Consider the following 27,686-nt stretch of genomic DNA (forward strand, 5'->3'; position numbering starts at 1 on the left):
GGAAGTTATGAGTCGAACGTTGATGTTAAAGTTATCCTGCCCGTCATTGCGATGTAACGCCAAACGACGCCCAGTTCTTCGGCATGACACAAGACCAAGATGGAAAAGGGAAGGAAGGACCCTGTTTTTCGCTTCTATTCCCATAGCTCGTCCACAACAGACAAAGCATATCCGCCGGCCCGGGGTTTCGCGACTACTGGGGTGGTCCCTAGTTCTGGTCAAACGCGAGAGATTTTTTTTTTTGTTGTCGTTGGTATTTTCGTTGCCTACTTCCATTCCATACCCTAGCAAATGACCCCTCGTATACGAGTGAAGAACAGAAGCCTTGATCTTGATGCCTAGTAGTCAGATGACCCCCACGGAATGATTTTTCGCCACAGCCACAATCACAATGCATTCCCAGATACTCAGGCGGGCGGGCCCCAGATTGACTTTTCCCAGTCACGATCGATGGAATGGATGCAGAAGAAGAGGAGGAGGCCTGAGGGGCGACAGCGACGTCACTTGTTTGATTTCCAATCCCTCCACAATTTTACACAGGCGCAGGCGCAGACACAGGCGCGACAGGCACACAATGGAAGCTATGAGTTACGAGTCACCTCGAGTCTACGAGTCACTCGTACACTAGTACTATCCTTCCACCAGATGAGATGATGAAGAATTGCGTACAAACAGTGTCTGCCTGTCTGCCTGGTTCGCCCACACTCTTTGCCCCCCCTGGCTTAGTCAGGGCGTTTTCCCTCGTCCTATACCAATTAGAAAGAAAAGACGGGAAAGTCCATCCTGCAGGGATTGGGATACACGAGGTTGGACTTGTCGGCACGGCAGATTCACCAGAAGTTATCCGGTTGTTTCCTGCATGCTGCATCCATCCCGCATGCTGCATCCTGCAATGGAAATCGTAGTAAAATAATATGGCCACGTGCCTCTTGAGTCATGGCTCATCCATCAACCCGGTCCCGACTATCTTTCTTGTACCTCCCATACCAGTGTCTGCCTTGCCTTGACCCCCGGCTCAAAAATCGCTCGTTCTCATTTTCGTCTCCAAGTGTGGACCACCTACTGTTGAATTGGGGAAATGGGAGGACCCTCGTGCCTCTCGCGAAATCCCCCTGTCTGCGGTTAGCAGGGGTTCAAGGGTTACCAGTTGCCACACACACACACACACACACCCACACACCTCCAGCCTAGGTACCTACTTGGTCCAGACTTGTAGGAATATCGAATCGACATCGTGGCATCTTGCGGTCCTGGTCCTGGTCCTGGTCCTGACTGATACCCCACGGAATGCCTTTTTTTCCCTTGTCTCCCAACTCTAAACCCTCGTCACCTCGTATTCCTCACTGCTTACCTGCTTTAACAAGCTACGAAGTACAAGACGAACGATGGTGGCGACTTAGTTGTATACGAGTCACTCGTATGTACCTTCCGAGGGTGCGAGGCTACCGAGGCACTAAAAGTACAGGCTACAGGCTACAGGCTGCAGACCCTGGACTAAACCACATGCCTATGCAACGAGATACCTACATACGTACTTGGTTGAGCCTTATTAAGCGAGCCCAATCCATCCCCCTCTTGAATCTTGATCAATCCTGATCAATCTACCTCCAAGCACTCGATAAGTATCTGGGTAAATCCCCGACTCCACCCGTCCTTGACTTTGTGCGGGAGTTGTGGGACTAATTTCATTTCCAAAAATATATACTCGGTATACTTGTTCCAATGTCCACGTCCATGTTTGAGATCCCATTGTACCGAGTACGAGGTCGACTTCGAACTTCGACTTGGAGGTCCTCGCCACTACCACTACCACCGTCTACTCGTAAAATCTCGCTTGTTAGTTTGTTCGTCTGTACGCGTAAAGTGAGGTGAGGTGATGTGGTATGAGGCGAAGGTGACCAAATACGCAGACATCATATCATACCTAGGTATCATACCAAGTTTTATGTACGAGGTATTTGTACTTTGTACTGTAGATACGCTGGGCTGGCTCACACTCTCAAGGGAAAGAAAACGCTGTTGCCTGCGTACCTACCTAGGTATAACATAGGTCATCCATCGCCACGTTCACTCGTATGTACTTCTATAGACAAGAGACAGGAGGCAAACCGACTTCGGGCCTCCCGGGACGAGACCAGACGAGCGTCTTGTTGGCGCCCTACGAGTATCTACTCGCATGATCGTATGGTTCTTCTTCGGCCTGGACCCTCTGCTCTGCTCTGTTCTGCTGTTCTGCTGTTTTGCGACTCTGTCGGAATTTGCCCGTCGCTCGCTTGCTGGGTAGAAAAGACTTTGGAGGGGGGGCGAGATATTGGCACAGGTTCAGGTCAAGGCAAGGTGTTCGTTCGTGGTTGGTCGGTTACCCGAGGAGTTCAAAGGGCCTCTATGCCCAGGTAGGAGCAAAAGAGGAGGGGGAGGTAAAGGAGAGGGTGGAAGGGAAAGGTGAGCTATATATATCTACATACCTATCTATCTATCTATCTATACCTGGACTAGGCCGGACCGGACCGTACTGGTGAATGGTCACAAGCGACGAGTGAAGTGAATGCATTGCTCTCCTCTTCAGAAATGGAAATAGAAATGGAAGAAAATAGCCATCCATGGCGAGTGGTGGTGGATGGACCGGTAGATGAAACCAAGCAGGACCATTCGACGACACGACAGGTCACGTCTCCAAAAATAAGAATAGGAGCTGTCAAAAGTATAGCATAGCAAGCATAGCGACTTCGGTTCTTTGATGGGGATCTGAATACACGTACATGACAAGGGCTAATTACAGGCAAGCAGGGTAGGTACCTAGGTAGGGCAAGGCAAGGCAACGCAGTCAAAGTGACGTTCGTTTCTCTCCCTCTCTCCCTCTCTCCCTCCCTCTCTGTGCCATTTGGGTTTCACGTGCATGAACGTTCGGCCGTTCGGCGTTTCCTAGAGAGAAGACGAGAAAAGATCAAAGAAACCGGTGGGATACTACTGTACTGTAGCCTGCCTCTCTTCACACCCATCCGAACAGCGGCGACCAAGGACAAGCACAAGGACGAGGACATGTCCCCCTTTCGTCATTTGTCATTTGAACCCCCGTCTTTTTGCCCATCTGCACATTCTACAATGGCATTGAAATCCTCGCTTGGCCCAACCCTTGTCCATCTGTCATTAGAATCCCTTGATTCCCATTTTCTGTCATTGGAATCTCCCCACATCCCGAGTTTCCTCCTTCTGAATTCACCCCCCCTCCCACTACATGCAAAATACCATGACTTCTCTACTTTGTGTTGGTCCACTGTGACGACTGTGTTGTCCCGCCTAGGTCTCTCTACTCTCTCTATATCTGGTGTCCATACACAAATCTACCCAACACTTCATTACTCCGTCACCGTGGTACGAAAACCCCAAACGATAACCCTGAGAAACCCCTCTCCCTCCCTCTCTCCCTCCCTACTCAATTGTCGCTCGTGTCGTCAACTCGTGAATCACACTGTAAACTCATTGCATGCAAACTTCACTGCTTCCTTATCATTAGGTCCTGTACATCTACTCGTAATATCGTAGGAAGTTCTCAAAATCCAGCCACGCCAAGTTATACCATGCCTTGCCATGCCCCGCCATGTCATCGCCATGAAAGTCACTCCCTCTTTCCCGTGTCTAAGCATCTTGTTCTACCCCCAATCTTCATTTGCTGTTGTCATGCATTCAAGAGCTGCGCACTTGATTCCCCTGATCATGGACGGTAAATCCAGTTCGGGTTTCACAAAAAGTGTAACCAACGCCACCGCTATGCAGAGAAATGCCAGTCGTCATGATCCAAGTCGTTCAAACAATCTGTCGACAAACAAGAGATACCAAAGGTTCATGTCGCCATAACCAGACCATCTTTTGAGTTCTCCTCAGAGCCCCAGGCCTTGAGAACTCAAAAGTTTTCCATGAATGCTCTCCTGACAGTCCACATCCTAGCCCTCTTCCCGTAAATGTACATCGGAATGGCCGTCACCATGCATGCAATCTGAATCCCCCCAATCGCCAAGAAGGTGGTCTTGGGCCCGTCATTCTCCAGCCAGCTCGCAAAGAACAGACTAAACACAAGACCGTGAAAGATGTTCTTGCTAAAGTTCAGCGTCACTAGTGCCTCACCAGCATACTGCCTGTAGCTGTCAACACAAAATGTGATGGACGTTGTACTTCCCAGAGAGCATCCAAAGGAAATCACCCCAAAGAAGAAGGTAGGCACAATCCATGCGTCCCGTTCTTCGACAGACCAGCCAAAGCCCATGAGGCCGATAGTCGTGCTGATAGCGACCGGAATAGCCATGACCAGTCGAAATTCCGGTTCGTAGACACCACCGTTCTTGCGAGCCATGAATCGCACAATGATGTCAGATACCCGTCCCGCCACTGCTGTGCCCAGAATGCCACCGATAAACGGTGAAATGTAGACCAGCCCAGCTTGGAGGGCGGTAAAGTTATACGTCTCCTGGCTTCGGTAGACCTCAGACATGGCCTCTGACAGCACAATCAGCCATCCAATCGACAACGAGTATACCAACGTTGACCAAAGGACGCTCGGATAAGCAAAGAGGATAAAAGGCCGAAGAGCAACGCGAAACCAACTGGCCTTGGACAGCCGGCCGTTCCAGGGTCGAAGAGTTTCGACATATGTTCTTGGTGGCGCGTGTTTGAGATTGGTCGTGTAACGGACGAGTCTGGGAGAGGGTAATCCTTCACTAGGGGTACCAGGCAACGTGACAGCTGTGTCAGACCTCACCACATTTGGGTTGGGATCTCTAAATCTATCGTTTCTTGAATCGGGGGTGGAATGGTGCCCGAGATAGTCACCCGTTCCCTCCATTTCGGCGTAGTAAGGGGAATTGAGGTTATGCAGATGTGGAACAGATGCGTCTTTTTCACCTTGAGGGGCCCTTGAAGGGGTCGACGTTTCCACCATACCACCATGTGCTCCGTCCCAGGATCTGTTAAAGGAGTGAGGATCTGGCGGAGGCGGCATAGATAGCCTAGTAGGTTTGACCTTCTTTCTAGGAAGGGCGACGGGTTCTGGTTGTGCAACCAATTCCGCTTCTTCAGTCTTCTCCCCGACTATTGCCGGGGCATTTAGATCATCTTCCACATCTGTAGCGGATGCTGGATCCTTTGGAGGCTTCTCACCAGACTCAGAAAAGTCCTTCACCTCCACTTCGTCCTGTTCGGTTTTCTCTTCGAGCTCGTCCTCAAACCTTGCGTGTGTGTTTTGCTCGTGAAGCCTATGTTGTCTCGGGGTCATGGCCTTCTCAATAGCCGATTGGAGTGCAGTGCTGTCAACCTGCACGTGCCCGGCTGCATTGTCTTTGTTCTGGTGCAAAGGATGAAGAACATTAGACCAACTTCGATGAACTGTTGGTCTCCTTGATTTTGGTCTGGGAGTCCGGTCCCAAAAAGTCTCGGGAACAAAGAAAAAAAGAATAACAAAGCCAAAGCCTGCTATAAGCGCGACGACCCTGTGCATGTTAGCAGGATCATTACTCCCCCAAGAGTAGACTCACCAAAACACCCATCTCCATCCTTTCGCGTTGATGATAACAGCGCTCACCAGGGGTACCAAGTTCTTCCCACCAAGAAGCAACAAGGTATAAATCCCAACACGAAACGCTCTCTCGTGTAAAAAGAAGATTTCTGCAATGGTGGCAGACGGTAGACATTCCACCGGACTCACCGATATTCCCTGGAACACCCTGGCGGTTGCCAACTGGGCGTAGTTAGGTGCCAGAGCACCCCAAACTGACGTGAGGATGAACATAACTGCTGAACCCAGATAGACGGGTCTCTTTCCGAAGAGAATGGCAGTTGGCGAGAAGACGACACTGCCGACTCCCAGACCCATCATATACAACCCCGTAGTCAAGGCGACCCTTGAATAGCTCACGTCAAACGACTGGGAAACATCGTTGAAGCCAGCGGCCAGAAGAGGCGTCATGCCGCCACCCAACATGCAGTAGAATCCTAAAGAGAGAAGGGCAATGTCGCGTCTCCATGCGGGCCAGTTGAGAGGATCGTTCAACGAGTCATCCGGCTGCGGATCCAAGATGACTTGGCCATCCTTTGTTCTCTTCTGGGATGCCACCGAGAGACGCCTGGGCGACACGGGCTGAGCAGGCATGGATGAACTACTCCGCCGGCCAGGCTGGTATTCAAGACCAAGGGGTTCATTGCGGTAGGCGGACAGTAGCAGGACGGTTCCTGGGACTTCTTCTGTCTCCTTGTCATTCAATATACCCAATGTCCATTTCTCTATCTTTGGTTTTGCTTTCTCATTGCTGGACGAAAGACTTGACGAAGTCTGGCGTTTGGCGGTGCTTCTTCTCGAAGACCGATCGTCCGAGGAGGGTGTCGTGTTCTGTGGTGGAGTAACATTCTGATCCCGGCGAAGGGTAGAACGACCACGTTCGGGGAGGGATTTCGAAGGCATGGTCCAGGAATAGGAGAGAAGAGACGTTCACAGAGATGTCGAGGTACCAATGGACTTTCTAAACACCTCTTCCATTTGAGCCGGGCATTTCAACGACTTGGAACGAGGCACCGGTCGGCACGAGAGTGGGGGAGGTAGGGAGACAAAAGAGACTCGACGATTGATCGATGATAGATAGAAAAGAATAAATCAGGGTCCTACGAGACACACGTCTATAGAAAAGGACTGAGGACAAAGGAGTGGAGGTGAAGTAATAATAATAATAATAATCATAACAATGTGATGCAAGAGGAGGGTTGAAGGGAAGACGGATAGGATCACAGGGATGAAGGTGATCAACAAAAAGTCATCTGGCACATCTCGACGCGACATGGCGACTGCCAGACTGCGCAACCAAGACGGGAACTTGGGATCCTAGAATCTTGGTGATCCTTGGGGTCCTCTTGGGACTTTCTTCAGCGAGCAATCAGAGCACAACAACTGCTTTGCTCAATCATCCTTGGTGCAAAGCCGGTGCAAGTGTTTGTCCTTCATTCAGGCCCATCACGTCACATTGCATGTGCTGGGTTTTGTGTATGTGGGATGCCGTGGGAGCGTGCATGACTTGCCATGCGTCTGTGCTCCATACCTGCATACCAATGCCTGCGCCAGCACCTCATGTGCCCAGGCCTTCAAGGGTCGCCGAGAGTCAACAGGGTCAACAGCGTTCTCAGCATGTGGCCTTTACTCGGTACAACACAGTCGGTGTCCCCCGGTGCCCCTCGGTCTGCACACTAATGTAACCAGTTGCTGATCCTGGTCTCCAGTGATTGACCCTCTGTCCCTCCAAAACTGACCTGCTGACCGACCTCGGAAAATCCTTGTTTGATCACCCTGAGCTATCCCAAACATCTCTCGAGCATCTCTTACTACCCCTTACGGACCTCTTCCCTGCCGTGTACAGATCTGACTTCCGAACTTCCCAAGCAATTCACATCAGATGACTCAAGTTGCGGTGTAAAGATATAAGATCGTGTGCTAGATAGAGCATAGGCGTGATAGCCTTACTCGCTAATTCTAAAAACTGGCTGGCTGTACAATATGTAGTGTTTAGGTTGAGGCCGCCTCCTTTCCCATACACAGTATTCTTCAAACGAGTTTCCAAGCTTTATAGGCATGGAAATGACATTCGGTCCCGTCGAATCGCCCATGGTCCGGCCGGCAATGCTGGGGTCCCCAAAAGTCTAGTAAAGAAAAGGCCAATCCTGCTGATCCGTTCAGTCAACTCCCCACACAAATCTTCTGCAATAAACAAAAAACCTTTTCCTCGTGACGTCGTAAAATGGCCGTAGATGAAGTAGGAAATGAGGCTTCCAACACCAAAGACTTCTCCCGTAGACGCAGTCGTCATTGCACATTGGCTTGCTCACCAGCTCCCCTGTTGGCGGTTGGCGTCTCGAAGACCCCGTTCTTTATCCATATCGGGCTCGAAAGAGACCCAGTCCCAAAGACGTTTCACTCTCTTTACCGCTGCCACTATCCAAAACTTCCCACATTCGTGGCTTCCACTCTCCGATGATGCCTTTGCCTTCTTTGACCATCTGCAAACCCCGGCCCATGTCTTGCACCTGTGCTGATCCCATCAGGTTGATGCTGCCAAACAAGTAGCAGAGCCTGGTGTCCTGTAACTTGTCTTTCAATACCTTTGCGCACATCAAATGGACCTCGTCACTGACGCCGTCGATAATGGTTGCTATCACGTCCAATGCGAACTCGATCACCTCTTTTGCCTTGATCTGCTCTTCCCGAGTGCCTTGATGTCCCGTCACCAGAGCCATGGCTGGGTGCGTTGCTATAGATGCCAGTCGTACAAGCAGTTGAAGTTGTTCGTTCTGCGTCTGTTTGACATTGGCCCCATTGGAGCCTGGCGAGATTAATGTCGGACGCTGCAAACACACCATTTGTAGTATGCATCTCAAGTAGCTCAAGCCTACGGGGGGGCAAGAGCCACCTCCTACATCTGATGTATTGGCAACCGGACTGGATGACATGGACACCATTTGAGAATGGGTCATAGTGGTAGAAGACCCGCTAGGTCCCGGAAAGCCTGTCGGGGCTGTCGTGGCCGAAGCGGCAGGTGTAGCCGGAGTGTTGTGCGTGTTACCCAGATACTTGAGATGTTGTGAAAGTCTATCAATTAGGTGCGACAGGAACCCAGGACTCGGGCTGGTCTCTTTCCTGCACACCTGGAACGCCTGCTCAATAATTGCAGACAGCTGCTGTGTATCGTCAGGGAACACCGCTGAGAGTGGACTGGTCACCTTGCCGACCAGCAGCTTCGGCAAGGCATACAAAAACTCATTCTCGACATTGTGGCGGACCCGGTTGGCTACATCAGGTCCAACAATCTGAAACAGCTGTGAGAACCGCTGCCGGTGCCCTGCGTATGGAGAAGGCGGGTTCCGTAGAGTCTGTTTCAATGACTGTGAGAGTACCTCGATCAGGTCTGGTTCATCCAGTCCAGATGCCTTGTCGACAGAGGCTGGGGACGCAAGTCGGAATCGCAATTGGACAAATCGGTGGGAAAAGACGTTGATAGATTCCAGCAGAGCTTGAAGACCAGTCGCATTTAGATCACCATCCGAACAATTCAGTGCGTAACTAAGTGACTTGACGAACCATTTCTTGGCGGATTCGGGCAAGGAAGATGAGTCTGGCGACCAACTGTTGACAAGCACAACCAGAAGCAGGGAGTCAAAAGTTGGCGATACGCCTTGCAGGCCGGCTTCGCATACGATTTCCAAGGCCGTCAGTGGTTCTTTCAGCGAGTATTCGTGCCACCTAGTCCGAGTCTGGTACGCAGCCCAGTCAAGTGACGTGGAACTGGGCGGGGCGAGAATTTGATACAGGAAGGAAGCGACTGCCAAATTCTTCCGTACTCCGGACTTGTAGCCAGGCGTGGCTTCGAAAATGGTAGCGAATGTGATGCAGCCCGTCGCCACAAGGATTCGAAGAAATGAAGGACCGGATTTCGAGTCGAGGCAAGACATGAGTTGTGACATCCATTTCTGAGTGAGCAGATCTCCTTGGGCCTTACGGCACAATCGAAGCCGGCTGAGAAGTTGGCAGAATGACTGCAAGGTGCGCGGATCATCTTCAAATTTCTGTTGCTTTTCAATGCGATCCACCAAAACCGAGAAGAGGCCATTCATGGTTTGCTCATTCATATTGGTCTCCGACTGCAGGATCGCCTCGAAATCCTCCACAAAGGTGGCACCCGCTTGCTGCAACGACTCCGCGATGCCGTCACTATACGGTGAGCAGGCTGCGACTGCACGCCCACGGTCTCCTCGAACGAGGTCCTGTTGCAGCAATCTGATTGCAGGTGCTTTGACTGGAAAAGCAGTACATAGATCCAAGAGAGTCGAAGTAAGTAGCGGCATCGTCGGTTTAGTAGATCGCCAATTCATGTAGATTTGACACATCCTTTTTTGCAGGACTTCAAGAGCCCCGATGGCGGAAAAGGAACCAGCATGGAAGTGAACGGTGGCGACGAGAGATGCCACTAGATCATCCCTTTGTGATACCGAGAGAATGCCGACCACATCTGCAAGGACCGCCTCATCTTCCATGCACTCGAGAATGTGACGGATTATGAAGAACTGTTCTTCATTCAAAACCTTGGACCCAGGCAACATAGGAGTGCTTTGTGCCGATTTTGCCGCTTCGAGAGCTCTTGCTCGTAACCACATAGATATTCTAGTTCGAAGAGTCCATGGCAACGCCGCAAAAGAAGGTTCATGCAGAGTTGGTGGCTCAGACTTCGTGACGAAACTAGCGTCTGCCAGCTTTTGCTCAAGATACTGAACACACCGTTCGAAAATGTCCTCTTCTGCGCCGGGATCGAAACCTGCGCGTTCAAGAACCGAATTCCGTAAGTTGATGACGTGGTCTTCTGCTCGGTGCAATGACAGGTCGAGCAGAAACTGAACAGACGCAAAGTCCCTGTATGATTCAACCTTTGCTGTTCGGCCAAAGATAGACTCAGTGTCGATACAGACCGATCCCTTCTCTGGAAGGCCTCTCACCATCAGCCATTGCAAGTATTTGCTAAGCGGAAAGCAATCAGATCGGGAAAACTGTGCAACTAGGTGTCTTAAGCACAAGGTATCAGCGGTCGTCTTGCCCTCCCGAAAAGCGGAAAGAAAATTGAGGATAGGTGTGTCAATGTCACGACCGCCTCGTTGCCACCGCTTGACCAAACGAGTGACCAGATATAAGCGGGTTCTGGACTGTCGGAATCGCGTACATGACCATTCAAGACACGATCGCAGGAGGAGGTCGAAGTCTGTAGAGGTTTCATCTAGTTCTTTTGCAAGGAGAGCAACATTATATGGCACCCTGGCCTTATCGAGAGTTTCGACAATGATTTCGCTAGGGGACCGAACAGACAAGAAGTCTGTCTTATTGAATCCCATTGCTCTCTCGTTGATGCGATTGAGTTCCTCGAGGATCAGCCCTTCGGGACCGATAGTTGTATCAAGGCAGGTTTGAACAATTGGCACACTCTCAGGCCAGCGATCTGGCATCAAGAAGATAGCGGGGCGTGAGAACAATAATTCGCGGACTGCCGCCCGCAGCTTCTGTCTCAATGGACTTATCGATTGGTCTGAGAGCTTGTCGATCGAACGGTACTTGTCAATCAGTGCTTGGGCGAGCTTCGCTCCTCGTCTTCGGTATTGGCTCAAGTCTTGCTTGTAAATATGGATTACCATCAGCCAGAAAGGCGTGTGGCTGATGGCTGCTGTAGTGAAGGAGTGCAAAATCCAATCCAAGTAGTGACCTCGGTCCAGCAGGTTCTCTAAATAGAGACGGGTATTCAACCGCAATGCGTATTGAATGTTTGATCTCCAATCAGATGCGTTGGCTTGTCCCAGGTAGGTTTCCAAAAATTGCTCCACGTTGAGTGTCCATTCGCGAAGCCATTTGTTTTCGGCACCCAGAGCCACCGCAGGAGTGGTGCCTTTCCTCTTCAAAGTGCGAACCTCATTAGCACAGACGCATTTGGCGAACCATATCGCACGACTCAACGGGACTGAGCTTTGTAAGCATAAATCTAGAAGAGTCTGGCCCTTGATACCCTGGGGGATAGTCCTGCTCAATCGTCTCAAGGGTACGTCCGCATTGGCTAGATCGGCTATCCACGATTTCCGTTTCGCTTCGGTCAAGGTAACGCGGGGAGGCGGCTTAAACGTGGAGACAGAGCTGATAATGCCATGTTGGCTCTTCTGGTTCAAGACGAGAGAAAAGAGAGTGGATAAACTGTCCACGCCAGATTTGTGTTTGAAGGCATTGTAGAGCGGGACTCGCGCGGTGTTGAGTTCCTTTTCAGTGGGGTTTGGAGGTTTATCAAAATAGCCGTTCTTAACATTGCTGTCGCTTAAGATGTCCTCCGGGTGTTTCCCCGTCCATGGGAAGAACCCGACCGGTCTCTTGAGAACAAATTGAGGCGCGGAGGATGGAACTTGTATTGAATCGGGAGTATTGGGCACAGGGATGTCAACCCGTGATCGGTGCGTCGGAGCGGCTTTGTCTGCAACTTTCGCGACTCGAGCGGTTCGCCAGGGCCGAGGTGGGAGTTCAAGTAGGCCGTCTTCACTCGAGGTATCCTCCTCTTCCTTACTCCGCGAGTTGGCGACTGCCGCTCGTATTGCTGAGGGTCTCACCCAGCGCCAGTACACGGTCTTATTATCGACATGTGGATCGGAGACTTTGTCGGGAAGTGAGGTGTTGTGGTGGTTGGCAACTTGATTCGAGTTAGAGTCAGCTTCGATCTTCCGCCTTTTGATAGGCCTGTCCTCCCCAGTCTCTACAGTCTCCCTTCGTAATGTTGGCGGCTTTTTGTCTAGGGGCGAAAAGATATGACTGGATGCTCTCCCATGGGGCGGTCGATTCGAATCAGTTGAACGTCGCAGTAGGGGAGGCCGCGGTTCGGCCGGAGAGATAGATGTCATGACCAGGGCATCTTGACAAGCCGATGTCTCGTGCCCAGAGCCCAACCAACCTCAGATAGAGGGCGGGCTCAACAATATACAGCGCTCTCTTGAGGAAAAGTGTCCCCGACAATGTAGGCAGGTGAGGGAGGAACGTCGAGGAAGGTAGGCTCAATTAATGGCTCGACGACTCGACGAGTAAGAAGGACGGAGGGGACACGGCGAACTCGAACAGGCGGCGATATGCCGATTGGGTGTGAGAGTATATGCCTATAGCGGACCGTGGTGGAAGATTGTAAATGGCAACTGTTGTATAAAGAGGAGAAAGAGATTCGTTTAGACAAGGAGGATGGGAGAACCAAGAGTCAAAGGTCGAGGAAGAGAAAGGGTGTGTGGTTCAGACAGGGTTTGGAGATGGTTGACTGGGAAGATGGGGAAAGGCCGCAGAAGCAAGAAGCAATGCTGGTGGTAGCAAGCAGCAGCCGGGTTGGGTGAGTGAGGAAGCCTATCGGCACACTCTGGGGGCACTAGAGGTTGAGAGGCTGCCAACACAGCCAGTCCAGACAGTCCAAGGCCACCTGGTAGCCGGGGGTTCGCGCCAGATGACGGGATAAGGAATTCGTAGGCTCGGGAGGCACCACCGCCCAGGAGGCGAGGCCAGGGCCCATCGAGGGCTTTGCTACCTGAACCACTGGGGTTTGTAGCCACCGAGCCACTGTGACCGGGGCGCACTCGGCAGAATTATCTTACGCCAGGAACCACAATATATTGCGCATTACTGCGCGTTACTGATAGGCCTGGGTCCTTATGCACCCGGAGATATTGCAGGTACTTCGGAAATCGTTCATACTCTTGCGCAGATAATGTTCGGGTCCCGGAAGGTAAAGAAGGCGAGGACTGGATAACTGCCTAGCTGGGTAACGGCGAGTGTCGATTGCGAGCGCAATTACTGCGGCTGACTGATCATAGATGTGAAGGTGCTTAGGTAGTATACTCATCAAGGAGGATGGTGTTGATGATCGCTTGCAACGTTGCCCAATTGTCTGGTTGGTCTCTCTACTTGCCAAGGGGCTGTCAGTCTCCTTCGCTCACTACTCAGCCCACACGCACTATTCGACGCCCCAGCCGCAGGCAACCTTGCCGACCGACCAAACGCCATCAACATGGAGTTCCCCTCGATACCCAGCGAGCCAGTACCTCGTGCTTGTACGAGATACATAACTCGGTACAACGAGTCACCACATCACCCCATCCAGCGATGTAGGCCCCGGAGTGATTCCTTATTCCTCTGATCCCACCCACCCCGTCCACGAGTAACGCAATCACAATCTTTCCGACTGGCCAAGTCCACCACTCATGGCCCTCCCCCTGCGCCGATTGCTGCTCGAAGGACTCGTACCGAGCAATCGTTTCGTATCCAGATTCCACATCTGGCTCGGTTCCTTTGAAAGGCTCCAGTCCATCGGAACCCAAATGGCGAATGGCGGGAAGCCGGTCGCGAATATGGCTCGGGGGCCGATGAGAACAAGTACAATCTCAACTTCCGGATAAAGCTTGTGGCGGTAGGGCTCGGAAGCAATGCTTTCCATGGTCGCGATTCTCTGACACACAAAGTCGTGTTTTGTCAACTGCTCCGCCCGTGTGAGGGAGCGGGTGTGATTCCGTGGCTACAAGTGGGTTCCACGACGACAATAAGAGTCTTTTCCTTGGTCTCTGGAGTGGCACTTCTACTCGCTTGAGATACTGGGAGATAGCCGTATCTGAGGTTGATCCAGGGCACGATTTTCGCTCAAAGGCTCCGAAACACTGCTTATCAAGACATCTCTTTCTCTACTCGGTGATGGCGGTCGTGGTGACCTACCAGGAATTTTTCCACCTCGTCTTACACGATACCGTTCTCCCATCTACTTGGTCTAGGGATGCAAATAAAAACTCTATCTGGCTGTGCTGAGCTCCCTGTACCATCTCGCTTCGGGCCTCGGGTCACCGTGTCGAGTGTGATCCGGGAGCGGGTCCAGGGGAGGGGAAGCCAGTGTTAAATTCTGGGGTACGGTATGAATGGAATCCCGCGATGGTCACCTTTCATCTGGTCATAACGGCTAGATTGTCCTTCCCCCAATAATTGCATGTTGATGAGGATAATGTGGTGTTATTCCGTATTGTGTACGGGGTTAGTGATGTGTAGGTCGGCTGAAGACTGCATCACCGGGATCAGACCCGTAGTCCTGTTTCCCCATACGACTTGTCCCACTTATATCGTATCAAGTCATCTGTAACAAAGGAAGCATCTCGTCATCTGACCTTCTGCTTTCACTCGCTCCCCTACTACAGGACTGGAGACTTCTGGTCCAGTGTCTCTGTAGGTGCCCTTCAGCAGATGCAGTCCTTCGCTTGGTGCGCGAACTGATCCCAATCATACTTCCACAACGACTCCTTTCTACCTCTGACCCGGAGCCTTCTTCAAACGGATTACATGGGATCGGGTCTCGCCGCCCAACTGCTCCCCAAATATCCTTGAACCCTGCAGTCCACGGAGACAATAAATTATCACTTCCGTTGGTATTCGCCCGACTTTGGAGAGGAGGGAAGAACTCGACACCGTTAGTGGATGCTCCTATAGGGGCTCCAAGCTTGAGGTCGACGTCTACATTCACGTCCGTCAATGAAGAGGGGAACATCTCGCCACGCTTGGAAGCCAAAGATTGACCCAGGTTTCTTGAAGCTGGTTCGCGGAAGAGCCTGGAAATTTTGGGATTGGTCCACAGGCTTTGCATAGACAACACGTTGCTGGCCGCATGGCTGTTCTTGTTCCTCCATTCCCCCTGAAGGGACTCTCGTCGTGACTGTGACAGAGTTTTCGACAATCGTCGCTCTAATGTCTCTGTCTTAGTGAGATCTTGGCTCTGGAATAGTGACGCCTGCCCATAGACGTTGGGAAGCTCCCCATCGGAGCTACTCGAAGTAGAATTCTCGTCCCAGATAATTTCATACACCACATTGTTCGAAATGTAGCGTGTCGAGCACCGGCGGATGGGCGCGGCTGACTGATTTGGTGCGGAACACGACAACCGGGGTTCTACCGTGACGACTTCGGTTTGAACAGGTGGAGCAGCGGCGCAGGTCGACGGCCGAATATCTCCTTTGCTTACTGTGGACGCTGTACGTGGCTTCTGCACGACCTGCCTCGTTCGATCTACCTCCGTATTGTCATGGCTGACGACTTCGTCGCATCTGGTGATCGAATTCAAAAACGTCGAGAGCAGTCCGCTGCCATGCCGCCTGAACTTGGGTGGCGGGAATGATGTGAGCGAAGTCTGTTTACGTGATCTCGTAGTCGTCGCGCGACGCAGCGTGATCATTGCTGGGCTCCGGTCTGAATTGAATTCTATGACGCAGGACGGATCAGCAGTACATGCGTTGACATCGACTGGCACAAGCGTAGCGAGCCCCTGGGTGGAGGAAGCTTTGGAAGGAACTGTCCACCGTCGTGTTCTGTGTTGGGGGCTCTGAAGAAGTTCGACAGTTCCGAGATCAAATCGGGGTTGGACCGACGGAAGAGAGAGGGCTTTGCGTAGGCTGTACGAGCGATGCCGGGTACCAGATCCTCGGTTTCTGCACTGGCCAGACTTCTTTTTGTGACTAGCATTTTCGTTTTGACAGGAGATCTCGTGTTGTCCATGTCGATGGTTCCCACTCCTTTTCATGCTCAAGCTGATATCATCAGGCTTTTCAGGTTTAAAAGGTATGTCCTCGGCACTCTTGTGGGACATAGGAGGAGTTAGAAGTTGCTGGTTTCGCAGGCTGTCTGGCGCACTGCTGACTGATGGAAGAGGGCGAAAAGTGACAGACATGGTTTCGAACTGTCAGCACACTAACTGATAGTAATAATATGATTGCGCCGCGGATAATAATGACCGGTTGAGAACCTCAGTCAGGACAGTAATCCGGCGGGAACATGCGTTCACGTTGGAAAAGAGCCATGGTGTAGAGCGCTCCTTCTGTGTCCACGCTCCTCGCCGCAGCCATTTTCGACGTCTCGATTCCAGCCCAAGAGCGTTCGAATTCGTGGCTGCCAGCCACAGGGTGCGTCTTCTCAGTCATCCTCCAAGTCGGACAATGTTCGCACTTCCGGGTATGGGCATGAGAAATTAGTAATTCCAGGTTCGTTTGAGCAACTTGTACAAGCAGCGCACTTTAAGTCAGTTGTCAGGTCATCCGTCGTGTGTCGAAAGCTCCGCCGCCCTGGAACACGAGCCCAACTTGTCTTCTGGGCCAATCCAAGTATCTCGCCCACACAGGATCCAGCAGGCTGGACACATCCACAACCAAGCTGTAACCCCAGCCATTTGCCCACCAGTGGTGATCCATGCACCTGAACATGGCAGCCCAGTGAGCGAATATTGCCAGGGCCAAGGGGTTACTCTGCTTCAGACAATGGATGAAGGACAATGGTGCCATGATCAACCAGGAAAATATGTGACCATCCCACTCGACCACAGAACGACATCTCGAGATGTCACGCAACTGCTCCATTTGTTCGAGAAACAGATTCCTCGTTCGCTGAGAGTCATCGCCCTCCCAAAGTGACGATAATTGAGGATCGTCCAGGGCATTGCGGAGCGTGCTAAACGCCTCCTCCACCTCTGGTGAATGCGGAGGCAGATCTTCACTGCGCGGATAGCGCAGCAGCTCCTCAATATCACCTTGAAGCCACTTGTCGGTCTCTCTGATCACCGCGTAGATTCCTCTGAGGATCATGATGATTTCAATGAAGTCGGCCGTCGGCGAGTTCAGTGGCAAAGTGATGCCTGGGGACGATTCCCCCCTGCCAAAGTCCAGCTTCACACGATCCAAACCCTCTGGTAATTTTTTCGATGCAAAGGCCCAGATCGTGAGAAGGAGAGAGACCGAGAATAAGGCGATGCCATTGTCCTGAGTAGGATTGCTGACTGCCGGAATGAATCCAGCCAAGGCAGCATTCTGGTGAGCCATGGCTACTTTGGAGTACTCGGCATACGCATCCGATGTCTTGAGCAGCACAGTGGCCTTGTGTAAAGCCGCAGTAGCCATCAAGCCGTGTAAGAGATAATCATGGCGCAAGGCTTCGGCGAAGATAGTATCCCGCCAGACAGTATGGGTGGCGAGCCTCGAGGACATGGTCATGTAGGTTCGAGTAGAGTAATGATGGATGAGTTCCATGTCGAGGATATCAAAGCGTTTGGCGACATTGGTAGAGTCTGTCTCCGTTGCCAACGGAGATGATGCTTTCGGAGTGGATAGTGCTCCAAAGCGTGTCTTCTCGGGATCTGACTGCTGCTGGTCAAGGCTCTTGGGAGTCGATGTATCGTGGGTGGACGTGTTTGCTGGGGGTGTCGGGAACCCTTCGGAACCATTCCCGAGGAACGAACAGGGGATTTGTCGCTTCACACAGCGCTGGCACTGAGGACTTGTCTCGTCACACTGGGCACTTTTGAGTCAGGACCGACAACAAGCAGACAAACACGACAACAGACAGCAGAGACAATGATATCAAGCCAGACTCAGCGACGACTAAGCGAGGAATGGCTTCACTTCCCACTTCCCACCACTCCCACTACCACCAACTACTGCACCAATTATGGATCCCGGGGGAAAGGCAAAAGTCCCGTTGAAACGTCAATCCCCAGGGGGGCACACACTGACCTTGACTCTCCTTGCTTTGCACTGCCGACACCCGTGGTGGGATTTGGTATGCGACCGTCGAGAAGGCATGATGAAGGGCTGCCGGCGGGGTGGTTGCGCTCCTCACCGACGATGTCGCATATTCCTAGGTGGGTGTTTGAGGACGAAATGAGTTGGGAAGCTGACTTTGAGTGCTTCTTGAGTGTTTTTGGCAGAAACGAAGCCTCGTATCCGCGGCCGGATTCGCTTGGCACCACACACGCCTTTTCTGCCTTTCGTGTTCGGAAAGTCGCGGGCGTCGCGGACTCTGGGGCCCAGCCTCATCCTCACCCAGCAGGAGATGGCGTTTCGCAAGGACGAGGTTCCCTTGGCTTGGGTGCTTGGGGGGTGATCTAAGCGTCCAAGCGTCGTATTTGCTCGGGATTTTTTTGCGAGGAACAATACGTCCCTAAGCTCGGCATCAATATAAGGCCGAGGCTCGTGGATACTAGTCGCGTAAGTGGGCAGCGTCATCCTTGCGGCCGGAAAAAGATCAGCCCCATGGCCTACGAGTATGGAGTTCCAGCAAACATTAAATAATCAGGTCATTGGTACATGTTATATATTCTATATCTATGTCCCGTCATCTGTACATGTGTTGACAACACTAAGAAAGAAGTTGGCAGGATGAACGAATATGTCTTCAAGATTTGCCCTCCACCGTCGCGGGCTGCTCCACGGGTTCGGCAACCGAGTTTTGTCTCTTGAATTTCCTCATGGGCTCGAAATAGAAGCCGGGGTGGAACACGGTCAGGAGAACACATGCAATACCCACCATCCTGGAGCAGGAGGAATGTCATGTCAGTCTGGTATTCGCACATGTCTGGGGAGGGATCGGGAGCCAGGAGCCAAACTCACATTCCATCAAGGATGAGGAACTCGGTCTCAATTCTCATCAGAGGGCCTCCCCAGCCCCCTGCCATCTCGGGTAGACTGTCCATCATCCATGTGTCAGTTTTTTTTGTTTTTGTTTTTTGTTTTTTGCGTACAACAGCATTCAGGAGAGACGTACCGGTAGATGCAACGGATGAAGATGGTAGCGAAAGCCAGCCCAATCGCGAAGCAGAAAATTCGGAAATTGCGTGATACCCCGGGCGAGGACAGATGTTTCTCGTACTCGCTGTCCATCGTCGCCTGCGACCTGGCCTTCTTTGCACGCTGGAATCGGATGTAGTAGTCGATCATGAGAAGCCCACAGACACCCATGGTTGCCACCTGGAATGCAATGCCCGCCACGATCAACCCATTACCCGCATCCAGCAATTTGGGATTCCCACCGCGGTCGCCTGCACTGGCAGCCACGCCACCACCAATGGCCTGGAGTATGATAGAGCCAAAATCACAGCCTATGAAGATCCAGGGATAGAGCCTAGGCTTCAGTCTCGAGTTCTCCGCTCCACAGTATATGACCAAATGCTTCAACGTGACGTATATCCCCGCGGCGAGGAAGCTGGGGGCAAGGACCAGGCAGCAGATTTGCGTCTTGAAACCAGCACCGCTCCAAGGGTTGTTGTGCATGATGATCCGCCCAATATATCCGACCGCTTCACCGAAACAGCCGATGGTGAGTGCGATCAGGTATGTCCATGTCCGCCGCCACGTTCCAAGACCCAACTGGAACAGCATGCAGAGGCCGAAGAGAGCAATGAAGAACGAGTTGACGCTGAGATTGGGATAGTAGCCATATGTGGTGAGTCCGACGGGGCATTGGGGGGTAATTTCGGTGCAGAAGCGACGGGCCGTGTGGGTGGTCGTATTTGAAGACATTGTTTTGCTCGGGGACTCAGATGGTCGACAGCGGCACCAGCGAAGAATATACCATGTAAAACTGAACGCTTCAGCAGATCGAGGAGAGAAAAAGAAATAGAAAGAGACAAAATTCGGTGTGATTATGAAGGGGGCAGTTTTGGGGAAAAGAAGCCTGAGACCTGCAACCGAAGCGCACGACGAGTACCTCGTTACGGTCAATAGGTTCGGACACCACCTATACGCGTATTCGCCTCGGGGGGTCGAGATAAGTTATCCAGGTTTGAAACATCTCCTCCCAACCCGAGATGGCCCAATGAAGTGACGAATGTTGCATTCCCTAAAGCGCTGCCACGGAGTGCCCAGGTGTATTTTGGTGGGTGGTGGAGCTCGCGAGGGTGCAAAGATTGCGTTTTTGTGGAAGACGTGCCTGTAAGCGAGGTGTGATGGATCGTAGCGCCCAACGTTGTACCCAAGAGTACGAGGTCATGGTGGGCGAACCGGCTCTTCTAGGCGCGATTAGGCAAAGTATACGCCCCGGGTGACCATTGTTCCGGGCCTCACGGGCCTTTGGATGGGGTTTCGTGCTCGTAAAATGTCAATTCCCAACACTGCAGTCCTGCGCAGACATATATTAGGTACGCTTAAGACGTCTCATGATGGAGACCGACCTTCAAAATTGCATGAATAAAACGGTGCCCCGCCTCAACCATCCAATGTCATGAACTCATGGGGAATGCAAATTGACAGTAATTGAGTGGCGACGTACGGACATCCATGTCATCCTACCGCTCGCTTTCCGGTGAGGTACCCATCCTCCGTCGAACGCCTTGCCAGTATCGAGTACATATGTACATATTACACACTAGTCTTTAGAGGTCTGGGACACCTGCGCTCGACTCGCCAACTCGCTAGCTTTTGAAGCTCAATTCGTAACCATTACCCTTCTCCAGACTCCTCTTCCACGCTGGTCGTTCGTGACATCGTGCATGCCATTTCTCCACTCTTGGGTATTTCTTGAGATCAACGAAGCCAGCTGCCGCGCACATGTCAACGGGGAACGAGAGGATGAAGTCCGCCCGACCAGGGTTGGTGCCCATATAATATTCTTGGTCACCAAGTTGATCGTCCAGATACTTGAAGAACGCATCAAGTTCTGGTCCAGAGTAGCCTGCATGGAGTTGTTTGTGGACCAGAGATATTAACGGGCGGATGAACAGAGGTGTCAACCTGACGGCCGCAGTCATGATGACTTCCACAATCATCGGAGGGCCAATGCTGGCAGCAGCAAGATTGCACAACTCGTCGTCGCGTATCCAGTCATTCTTCTCGCCATCGCCCTTGAACCTGCCCGTCTTGTCATATTTATCAATCAGGTATTTGGCGATTACCAGTGACTCCACAATAACTCTTCCATCGCCTGTTTCTAGTTGTGGTGCCTTTCCCAATGGATGTGTTTGTTTCAACTCGGGAGGGGCTCGTTGCTTGACGCGTTTATGGAGCTTGATGTCATATGGGATTTCGAGCTCCTCGAGGAGCCACAGGATTCTTTGCGACTGCGAGTCCTGCAAATTGTGAGTAAGGGCAGGAAAGGAAGTTTAGAGTAACCTGACATTCATATGATGGAGCGTTGGCCGGAGTTCTGCCATAATTGTGTCGGACGTTGGAGGTCACCTTTGGACAAGTGGTAGTAGAGGGGAGGAAAAAGATGGGAACGATTACAAGGTACATATATGGAGTTACCTAGGTACTAGGGAGTATCTGAATGCATGTTAGTAGTACCACAGGGTGCCTGAACCACAACCGAGTATAGCTGGGCTTTGGCCATGTGTACTTTATACGAGTACGTGTACGGGGACTGAGTACTTAGTAGTGGTTGATACAATTCTGTTGTTGATCATCATGGAAATGGTAAAGCTCTCTTATTGATCCGCAGACGGAAAATGCGGCCTTGTGTGCATAGTGCGAGCGTACTTCGTATTTGTCACTTGTTGGTGGGTGCCTCGGGCTTCGTATCCGCCCTTTAGGGGTCGTGGGCTGTCGAACAGTCGAGCACAGCAGATCGCGTATTGTTGAGTGAATAACAGGAGGTCTGCTCACTGACCCTGACCGGCTCTGCTATTGATGCGAACTCGAATACATGGCATCACAGCTTGAAGACTCACGAAGCTGAAGGACGCTCCCTTCTTCTAAGTCCGTTGAAAGTTGCGTTCACAACTTCGTAGCATTCACCTCCAAGGCACCTCTTACAGATCAACAACCCTAAAGAGGACCAAAGTACCTAGGTCTATCAGTTGACTGGTTGAACTTTGTTTCTTCCTTACAAAGGACAGAACTTGGAGGCGGATCCAGAAGTGTGTAGGAGTTCCAGTACTGAGCACTTGTAGGTGGGAGAAGCGGACAAGGCTGCTTTAAAGCGGCAGGATCCGTATAAACTTTCAATGTATGTGCCTGCGAGGCTTGGGTTGGGGACATTCTGTCAAAACCACCGCGGGCTCACGTTCCTTGACACCTCTACGATTCTATTTGATGAACTGCCTTGCGCTGCTTATGATGACAATGAATTGATGATATGGAATATTGCATTCGGTTTCCTTCTGGCCCAGTTCAATTTTTGACCGCACCCTGATCGTCCGAGCCAGCACCCTTGTGTGCGCCCCCCAAATATCCTCACATATTGACTATTTGATGCCGCGATGCGCCTAGACGTCAAGAGACAACTCTTTGCTCGTTAGTCTCACTATCACGACTTTCAGTACCAATACTAACCTGGTCAAGGCTCGGAGCGAGTGAAGGGGATCGATTTCCATAGGCAAGTACTGAATTCCCACGAGAGTCCAGGGTTCTAACAGTTACGCAGTACCGAGCCATGGGTATAACTTTCCTGGACACCTCCCTCTTAAATCCAGGCACTGACGATCCAAGATCCTCACAACTTTGTACAATGGCCATGCTCACATTTGGTCCTACGAAACACAATCGATCATCAAAACCTTTGAGCTCACCGACGTGCCTGTGAGGGCAGGGAGATTCATTGAAAGAAAGAACTGGATAGTATGTGGCAGCGATGACTTCCAACTTCGAGTGGTCAACTGGAATACAAGTGAAAAGGTCAAATCGTTTGAGGCGTAAGTGGCTCGTGACCTCAAAGACATCGAATAGGTGGACTTACAATGACGGGTGTAGGCACCCAGACTATATCCGCGCAATTGTCGTGCATCCTGTCCTGAGTGTCGTCCTGACAGCCTCAGATGACATGACGATTCGGATGTTTGACTGGGAAAAGGACTGGCGGTGTGTGCGTGAGTTTGTTGGACATCAACATTATGTGATGGGTCTTGCCATCAACCCGAAGGATACCAATGTCTTTGCATCAGCATGCTTAGATCGCACTATCAAGGTCTGGAGCATCGACAATGCCACCGCTAAGCAGACGATCGAGGCACACGAAAAAGGTGTGAATCACGTCGACTACTACCCACATAGCGACAAGCCTTATTTACTCAGCACTTCCGATGACAAGACGGTCAAAGTATGGGATTATACCACCAAGGCTCTCATCGCAACACTCGAAGGACACACTAGTAATGTCAGCTTCGCCTGCTATCACCCTGAATTACCAGTCATCATCTCCGGCTCAGAAGACGGGACCATCAAGATATGGCACGCCAATACGTATCGGTTAGAGCAATCATTGAGCTATGGCCTGGAGAGGGCTTGGTGTGTTTCGTACCAAAGAGGAAAACAAGGCGTCGCAATGGGCTTTGATGATGGTGCCGTTGTGGTGAAAATGGGCAGAGAGGAACCAGCCGTGTCCATGGATGGAACGGGGAAACTCGTTTGGGCGCGACACAACGAGGTAGTATCTGCTATCATCAAAGGGGGAGATGCGACGCTCAAAGATGGCGCACCTATTGCTCTTCCGAGCAAGGAGATGGGCACCACAGAAATGTGAGCATTGCCCTCAAATACGAGGCGAAAATACTGACGAGAGATGCAGCTATCCAACCACACTATCTCATTCACCCAACGGGAGGTTTGTCAGCGTCTGCGGTGACGGAGAGTTCATCATTGTAAGCATCGTGGCGTTTCTCTTTTGCGAAGACGATCCTTCTGACAACCGCGCAGTACACAGCGTTGGCATGGAGAAATCAGGCTTTCGGCTCAGCACTTGATTTTGCATGGTAGAGTGGCCTCAACCTGAGATACGACGATCTGCTAATATTGGTCCAAGGGCATCACATCAGAATCCAACCGATTATGCGATCCGAGAATCTAGCACCAGCGTCAAGATTTTCAAGAAATTGAAAGAAAGCGGAAGTCTCGATGTCGGCTTTCAAGCTGAAGGCCTCTGTGGCGGTGCTCTACTCGGTGTCAAGGGACAAGGGGGAATCGGCATGTTTGACTGGGAGACCGGCACTCTCGTCCGGAGAATTGAGGTCGAGCCTACTGAGGTAATAATCATCAGTTTATGGATGTGACTGTGGCTGACAGATTCCGGGCAGGTTTACTGGAGCGAGTCTGGCGAACTAGTGGCCCTTGCCTGCTCCGACACCACCTACGTCCTCCGCTTCGATCGCGAGGCCTACCTTGATGGCCTCAACAACGGCCACGCAGATGAGGACGGCGTCGAGGCCGCCTTTTCCGTGGTGACCGATTTGCAAGAATCTGTCAAATCCGGCGAATGGGTTGGCGATGCTTTCATATTCACCACGAGCACTCGTCTGAGTTACCTCCTTGGCGAACAAGTCGTGAACATCGCCCAGTTCGACCAGCCAATGTACCTGCTACGGTATCTGCAACGTGATGAGCGCGTCTACCTCTGCGACAAGGACGTCGGCGTCGTCTCCTACAGCCTCTCTACTGCACTCCTCTCCTATCAGACCCTCGTCCTGCGAGACGAACTCGACGCCGCGCAAGAACTCCTTCCTGATATCCCGCAAGATCAAATGAACAAGATTGCACGTTTCCTCGAAGCACAGGGCCACAAGGAGCTCGCACTAGAAGTCGCCACTGATCCTGAGCATCGCTTTGAATTAGCGCTGGGATTGAACAATCTCGCGATTGCGTTGGAGATCGCGAGGGAATCAGATACCCAAGCACGGTGGGCTTCTGTTGCTGACAAAGCCCTAGAAGCTTGGGACGTGAAACTTGCGGAAGAGTGCTTCACTCACGCAAAAGACCTTGGTTCTCTGCTGCTCTTGTACACAAGCTCTGGCAACAAGGAAGGACTACTCAAACTTGCGAAGCAGGCAGAAGAATCGGGTGCCAACAACGTCGCATTTGCTGCCCTGTGGTCCACAGGCGATGTGGTAAGTTGCATTGACCTTCTGAAGCGAACGGGAAGGATCAGTGAGGCGGTGCTGTTCAGCCAGACGTACAAGCCGAGCTTGACTCAAGGGTTGGCGGTGGAGTGGAAAGACGGACTGGAGAAACAAGGAAAGGGCAAAGTCGCAAGGCTCCTGGGCATCCCCGGAAAGGGCCAGGACGAAGAGTTGTTCCCCGAGTGGGATGAATACATCAAGCTAGAGGAGGAGGTTGAAAGTGGAAACGGGCCATCAGCATCTACCAAGGCACAAGTCGACCTTCTTGAGTTGAACGGCGGTGCCGAGAAGGGGCACGAGTCAGATGAGGCTGTGGAAACAAATGGGGCAGCTGAGGCGGATGGAGACGAGGAATGATAGCGCTGCTTGAGGAACCAGCCAGATAAACTACGAGCGCAAGGAGTTTCGAGAGCTTCGGCTTACGGACGGCGTGCTGATAGACACGAGGCTCTCGGGGCAGGAAAAGGATTTGCACCAGGACCCTGGACATCCATGATTGGTGTTCGAAGAGCTTAGGAGGGATTGTGACACTGGCCCTCATGTGCAAAACAAATCATCCAAGACATTGGTTCATGGTTGGTTTCTGTCCATTTTATCCCCTTGCATCACAATGGCAATTGCACCAACCCCATCCAAGGCTACATGTAGGTATTTACCAGGCAGATGCCATCCTATGTGCTCGGTATGGCCTGGCCATCGTCACACTGTACACTCAAACACAGTACACCGTCAACCATACGCCCGAAACACAACAAATCAATACCCATATAGTCTCCCTTCGGTAATTTCTCTGTTTGTACAGGTTTTGAGACTGAAAATTGGACTCTGACGTTCCTTCTACCGTACTCCTCTTCACAGCCACCCAAAATCCCGTGAGGCTGAGCTCTGTTTGACCTTTCCGAGCGGGGTCCAACTGAGCATGCCCGACCTCGCTTCAGAGTCGCAGGACATACGCACGCTATCCTTCTCCCGGTAGGCGGCTCGGGTCGAGTCGGTTATGTCAGACGCCATCGAAAAGTCACGATGAGCGCACATTGCCCTTGACGCCCGTCACATGGGCGACCTGGTGCCAGTGGTCGACTCGCCCTCCCAGCGAGTGGGGTACCAGGAAGTAGAGCTTGTGAGGGTCCTCTAGGCCCTGGAACTCGTAGTCTCCCAGCGGCCGGATCTCGAATTGCTGGTGCGTGAGATTCGTCTGGTCGCGCCGGCTGCGCAGACTGCGTAGGTCGAGAGAAGGTGCCGGTGTTGTGCTTGGTCCGTCGGCGGAGCGGCCGTCATCTCCAGTACTATCGGCCGGGACTGGATCATGTGAATCGCTCTGCTGCTGCTCCTTGGTGATTTCCAACTCTCTCTGTAGCTGACGGAGGAATTCTTCAGACACGACAATCTGGCCGCCCTCGGTGACCTGGATGAACCGCGCCGCCCGATTGACAACCGGGCCTAAGTAATCCATGCGTTGAATCACCTCGTTCCACTTGCTCACAGTCTCCCCCCAGTGCGCGCTCATCCTCAACTGCAAACCGCGGAAGAGAACGTGGCCTTCCGGGTCCTTTGTCTCTTGGCCAGGCGGCAGCTTGAGGATCTCCTTCGGCCAGTGCTCGTCCAGGAGCTTCTCCTGCACGTCGAGGCAGAACTGGACGGCCGACGTGGCGGACGCAAAGGCGATCATGAAACCGTCGCCGTTTTGCTTGACCTCGTAGCCCTGGTTGGCGACAGTGAGGGCTCTGATCATGTCGTCGTGCAGTTTCATGGCCTCGGTCATGGCCTCTGTGTCCTTTTCCCAGATGTTTGTCGACTTGACGATGTCGGTGAAGACGATTCCGATCCGCCCTAGAGGCGGAGGTGTGTCTCGGGCAGGGGTCCCCTCCTCGCTGCTGACCATCACAGCCGCCCGTGCTGGGGTTCTGGCGACATTGCTACTCCTCATCAAAGTAGTGGTGCATGTTGAAAAACAGGCAGTGCTGCGTACACGCACTCGAATTTGACGCGTCGCAGAATACGCGCCCGTGATGCTCAGAGCACCTCCCAACGGAGGTACTCCTGCTACAGATGCGGTGGATAGGGATACATGGTTGGACCGAGATAATGTTGTTGATCTGAGGATGATTGTCTGGGCTCGTCTCAGCTCACAAAGCCCAAATCTAGGCATCCGGTTCGGCGGATCTCTGCAGCTCGCCTAGCAGCAGTCTGCAGCAAAATTGTCTAGCCGTCTGACGAAAGTCATGGGGGTTGAAGGGAAAGGAATGGGCACAGCTTTGTTTGGAATCGAGATCTTGCTCAGGTTTGCCACTTTGTTCAAGACAATCTCGAGGAACCGTACTTAATCTTCTCTTGCCTGTGCTCAGCTGGTTACGAAGGTGGCGCACTTAGTTCAGATGAGCAGCCCCCTTTGCAAGCTTGCCGAACTTGGAGATTCTCGAGTGTTTCTGTGGGGGCGATTGTCGCTGACGCCAAAAGCTTCGATTCGAGGACGGGAAGCACCTTATTGGACATCGC

At 52.0% G+C, this 27,686-nt stretch overlaps 7 protein-coding genes across 7 annotated transcripts; 1 reads left to right on the top strand and 6 right to left on the bottom strand.

Annotated features, from left to right (window-relative positions):
• Positions 1-3,901: 3,901 nt before the first annotated feature.
• Positions 3,902-6,448, bottom strand: AYO21_08826 (hypothetical protein; the record flags this gene model as incomplete). Its single annotated transcript, XM_022658769.1, has 2 exons — positions 3,902-5,480; positions 5,526-6,448. 2 exons carry the CDS (start codon positions 6,446-6,448, stop codon positions 3,902-3,904), a joined length of 2,502 nt encoding a protein of 833 aa, XP_022508925.1.
• A 1,451-nt stretch (positions 6,449-7,899) lies between these two features.
• On the bottom strand, positions 7,900-16,099 carry AYO21_08827 (hypothetical protein; the record flags this gene model as incomplete). Its single annotated transcript, XM_022658770.1, has 4 exons — positions 7,900-12,233; positions 13,820-14,021; positions 14,862-15,847; positions 15,904-16,099. The coding sequence occupies 4 exons, from the start codon at positions 16,097-16,099 to the stop codon at positions 7,900-7,902; spliced, it is 5,718 nt and encodes a 1,905-aa protein (XP_022508926.1).
• Positions 16,100-16,626: 527 nt separating this feature from the next.
• Positions 16,627-18,171, bottom strand: AYO21_08828 (hypothetical protein; the record flags this gene model as incomplete). Its single annotated transcript, XM_022658771.1, has 2 exons — positions 16,627-17,880; positions 18,103-18,171. 2 exons carry the CDS (start codon positions 18,169-18,171, stop codon positions 16,627-16,629), a joined length of 1,323 nt encoding a protein of 440 aa, XP_022508927.1.
• A 592-nt stretch (positions 18,172-18,763) lies between these two features.
• AYO21_08829 (hypothetical protein) lies at positions 18,764-19,887 on the bottom strand (the record flags this gene model as incomplete). Its single annotated transcript, XM_022658772.1, has 3 exons — positions 18,764-18,899; positions 18,979-19,053; positions 19,133-19,887. The coding sequence occupies 3 exons, from the start codon at positions 19,885-19,887 to the stop codon at positions 18,764-18,766; spliced, it is 966 nt and encodes a 321-aa protein (XP_022508928.1).
• An 890-nt stretch (positions 19,888-20,777) lies between these two features.
• On the bottom strand, positions 20,778-21,515 carry AYO21_08830 (hypothetical protein; the record flags this gene model as incomplete). The annotated part of the gene is made up of 2 exons (XM_022658773.1): positions 20,778-21,431; positions 21,480-21,515. 2 exons carry the CDS (start codon positions 21,513-21,515, stop codon positions 20,778-20,780), a joined length of 690 nt encoding a protein of 229 aa, XP_022508929.1.
• Positions 21,516-22,810: 1,295 nt separating this feature from the next.
• On the top strand, positions 22,811-25,547 carry AYO21_08831 (hypothetical protein; the record flags this gene model as incomplete). The annotated part of the gene is made up of 7 exons (XM_022658774.1): positions 22,811-22,881; positions 22,932-22,994; positions 23,053-23,817; positions 23,867-23,939; positions 23,995-24,050; positions 24,101-24,320; positions 24,372-25,547. The coding sequence occupies 7 exons, from the start codon at positions 22,811-22,813 to the stop codon at positions 25,545-25,547; spliced, it is 2,424 nt and encodes an 807-aa protein (XP_022508930.1).
• A 661-nt stretch (positions 25,548-26,208) lies between these two features.
• AYO21_08832 (hypothetical protein) lies at positions 26,209-27,072 on the bottom strand (the record flags this gene model as incomplete). The annotated part of the gene is made up of 1 exon (XM_022658775.1): positions 26,209-27,072. The coding sequence occupies one exon, from the start codon at positions 27,070-27,072 to the stop codon at positions 26,209-26,211; it is 864 nt and encodes a 287-aa protein (XP_022508931.1).
• Positions 27,073-27,686: the final 614 nt, after the last annotated feature.

Source organism: Fonsecaea monophora (assembly GCF_001642475.1).
Source record: "Fonsecaea monophora strain CBS 269.37 chromosome Unknown Scaff80, whole genome shotgun sequence".
NCBI lineage: Eukaryota > Fungi > Ascomycota > Eurotiomycetes > Chaetothyriales > Herpotrichiellaceae > Fonsecaea > Fonsecaea monophora.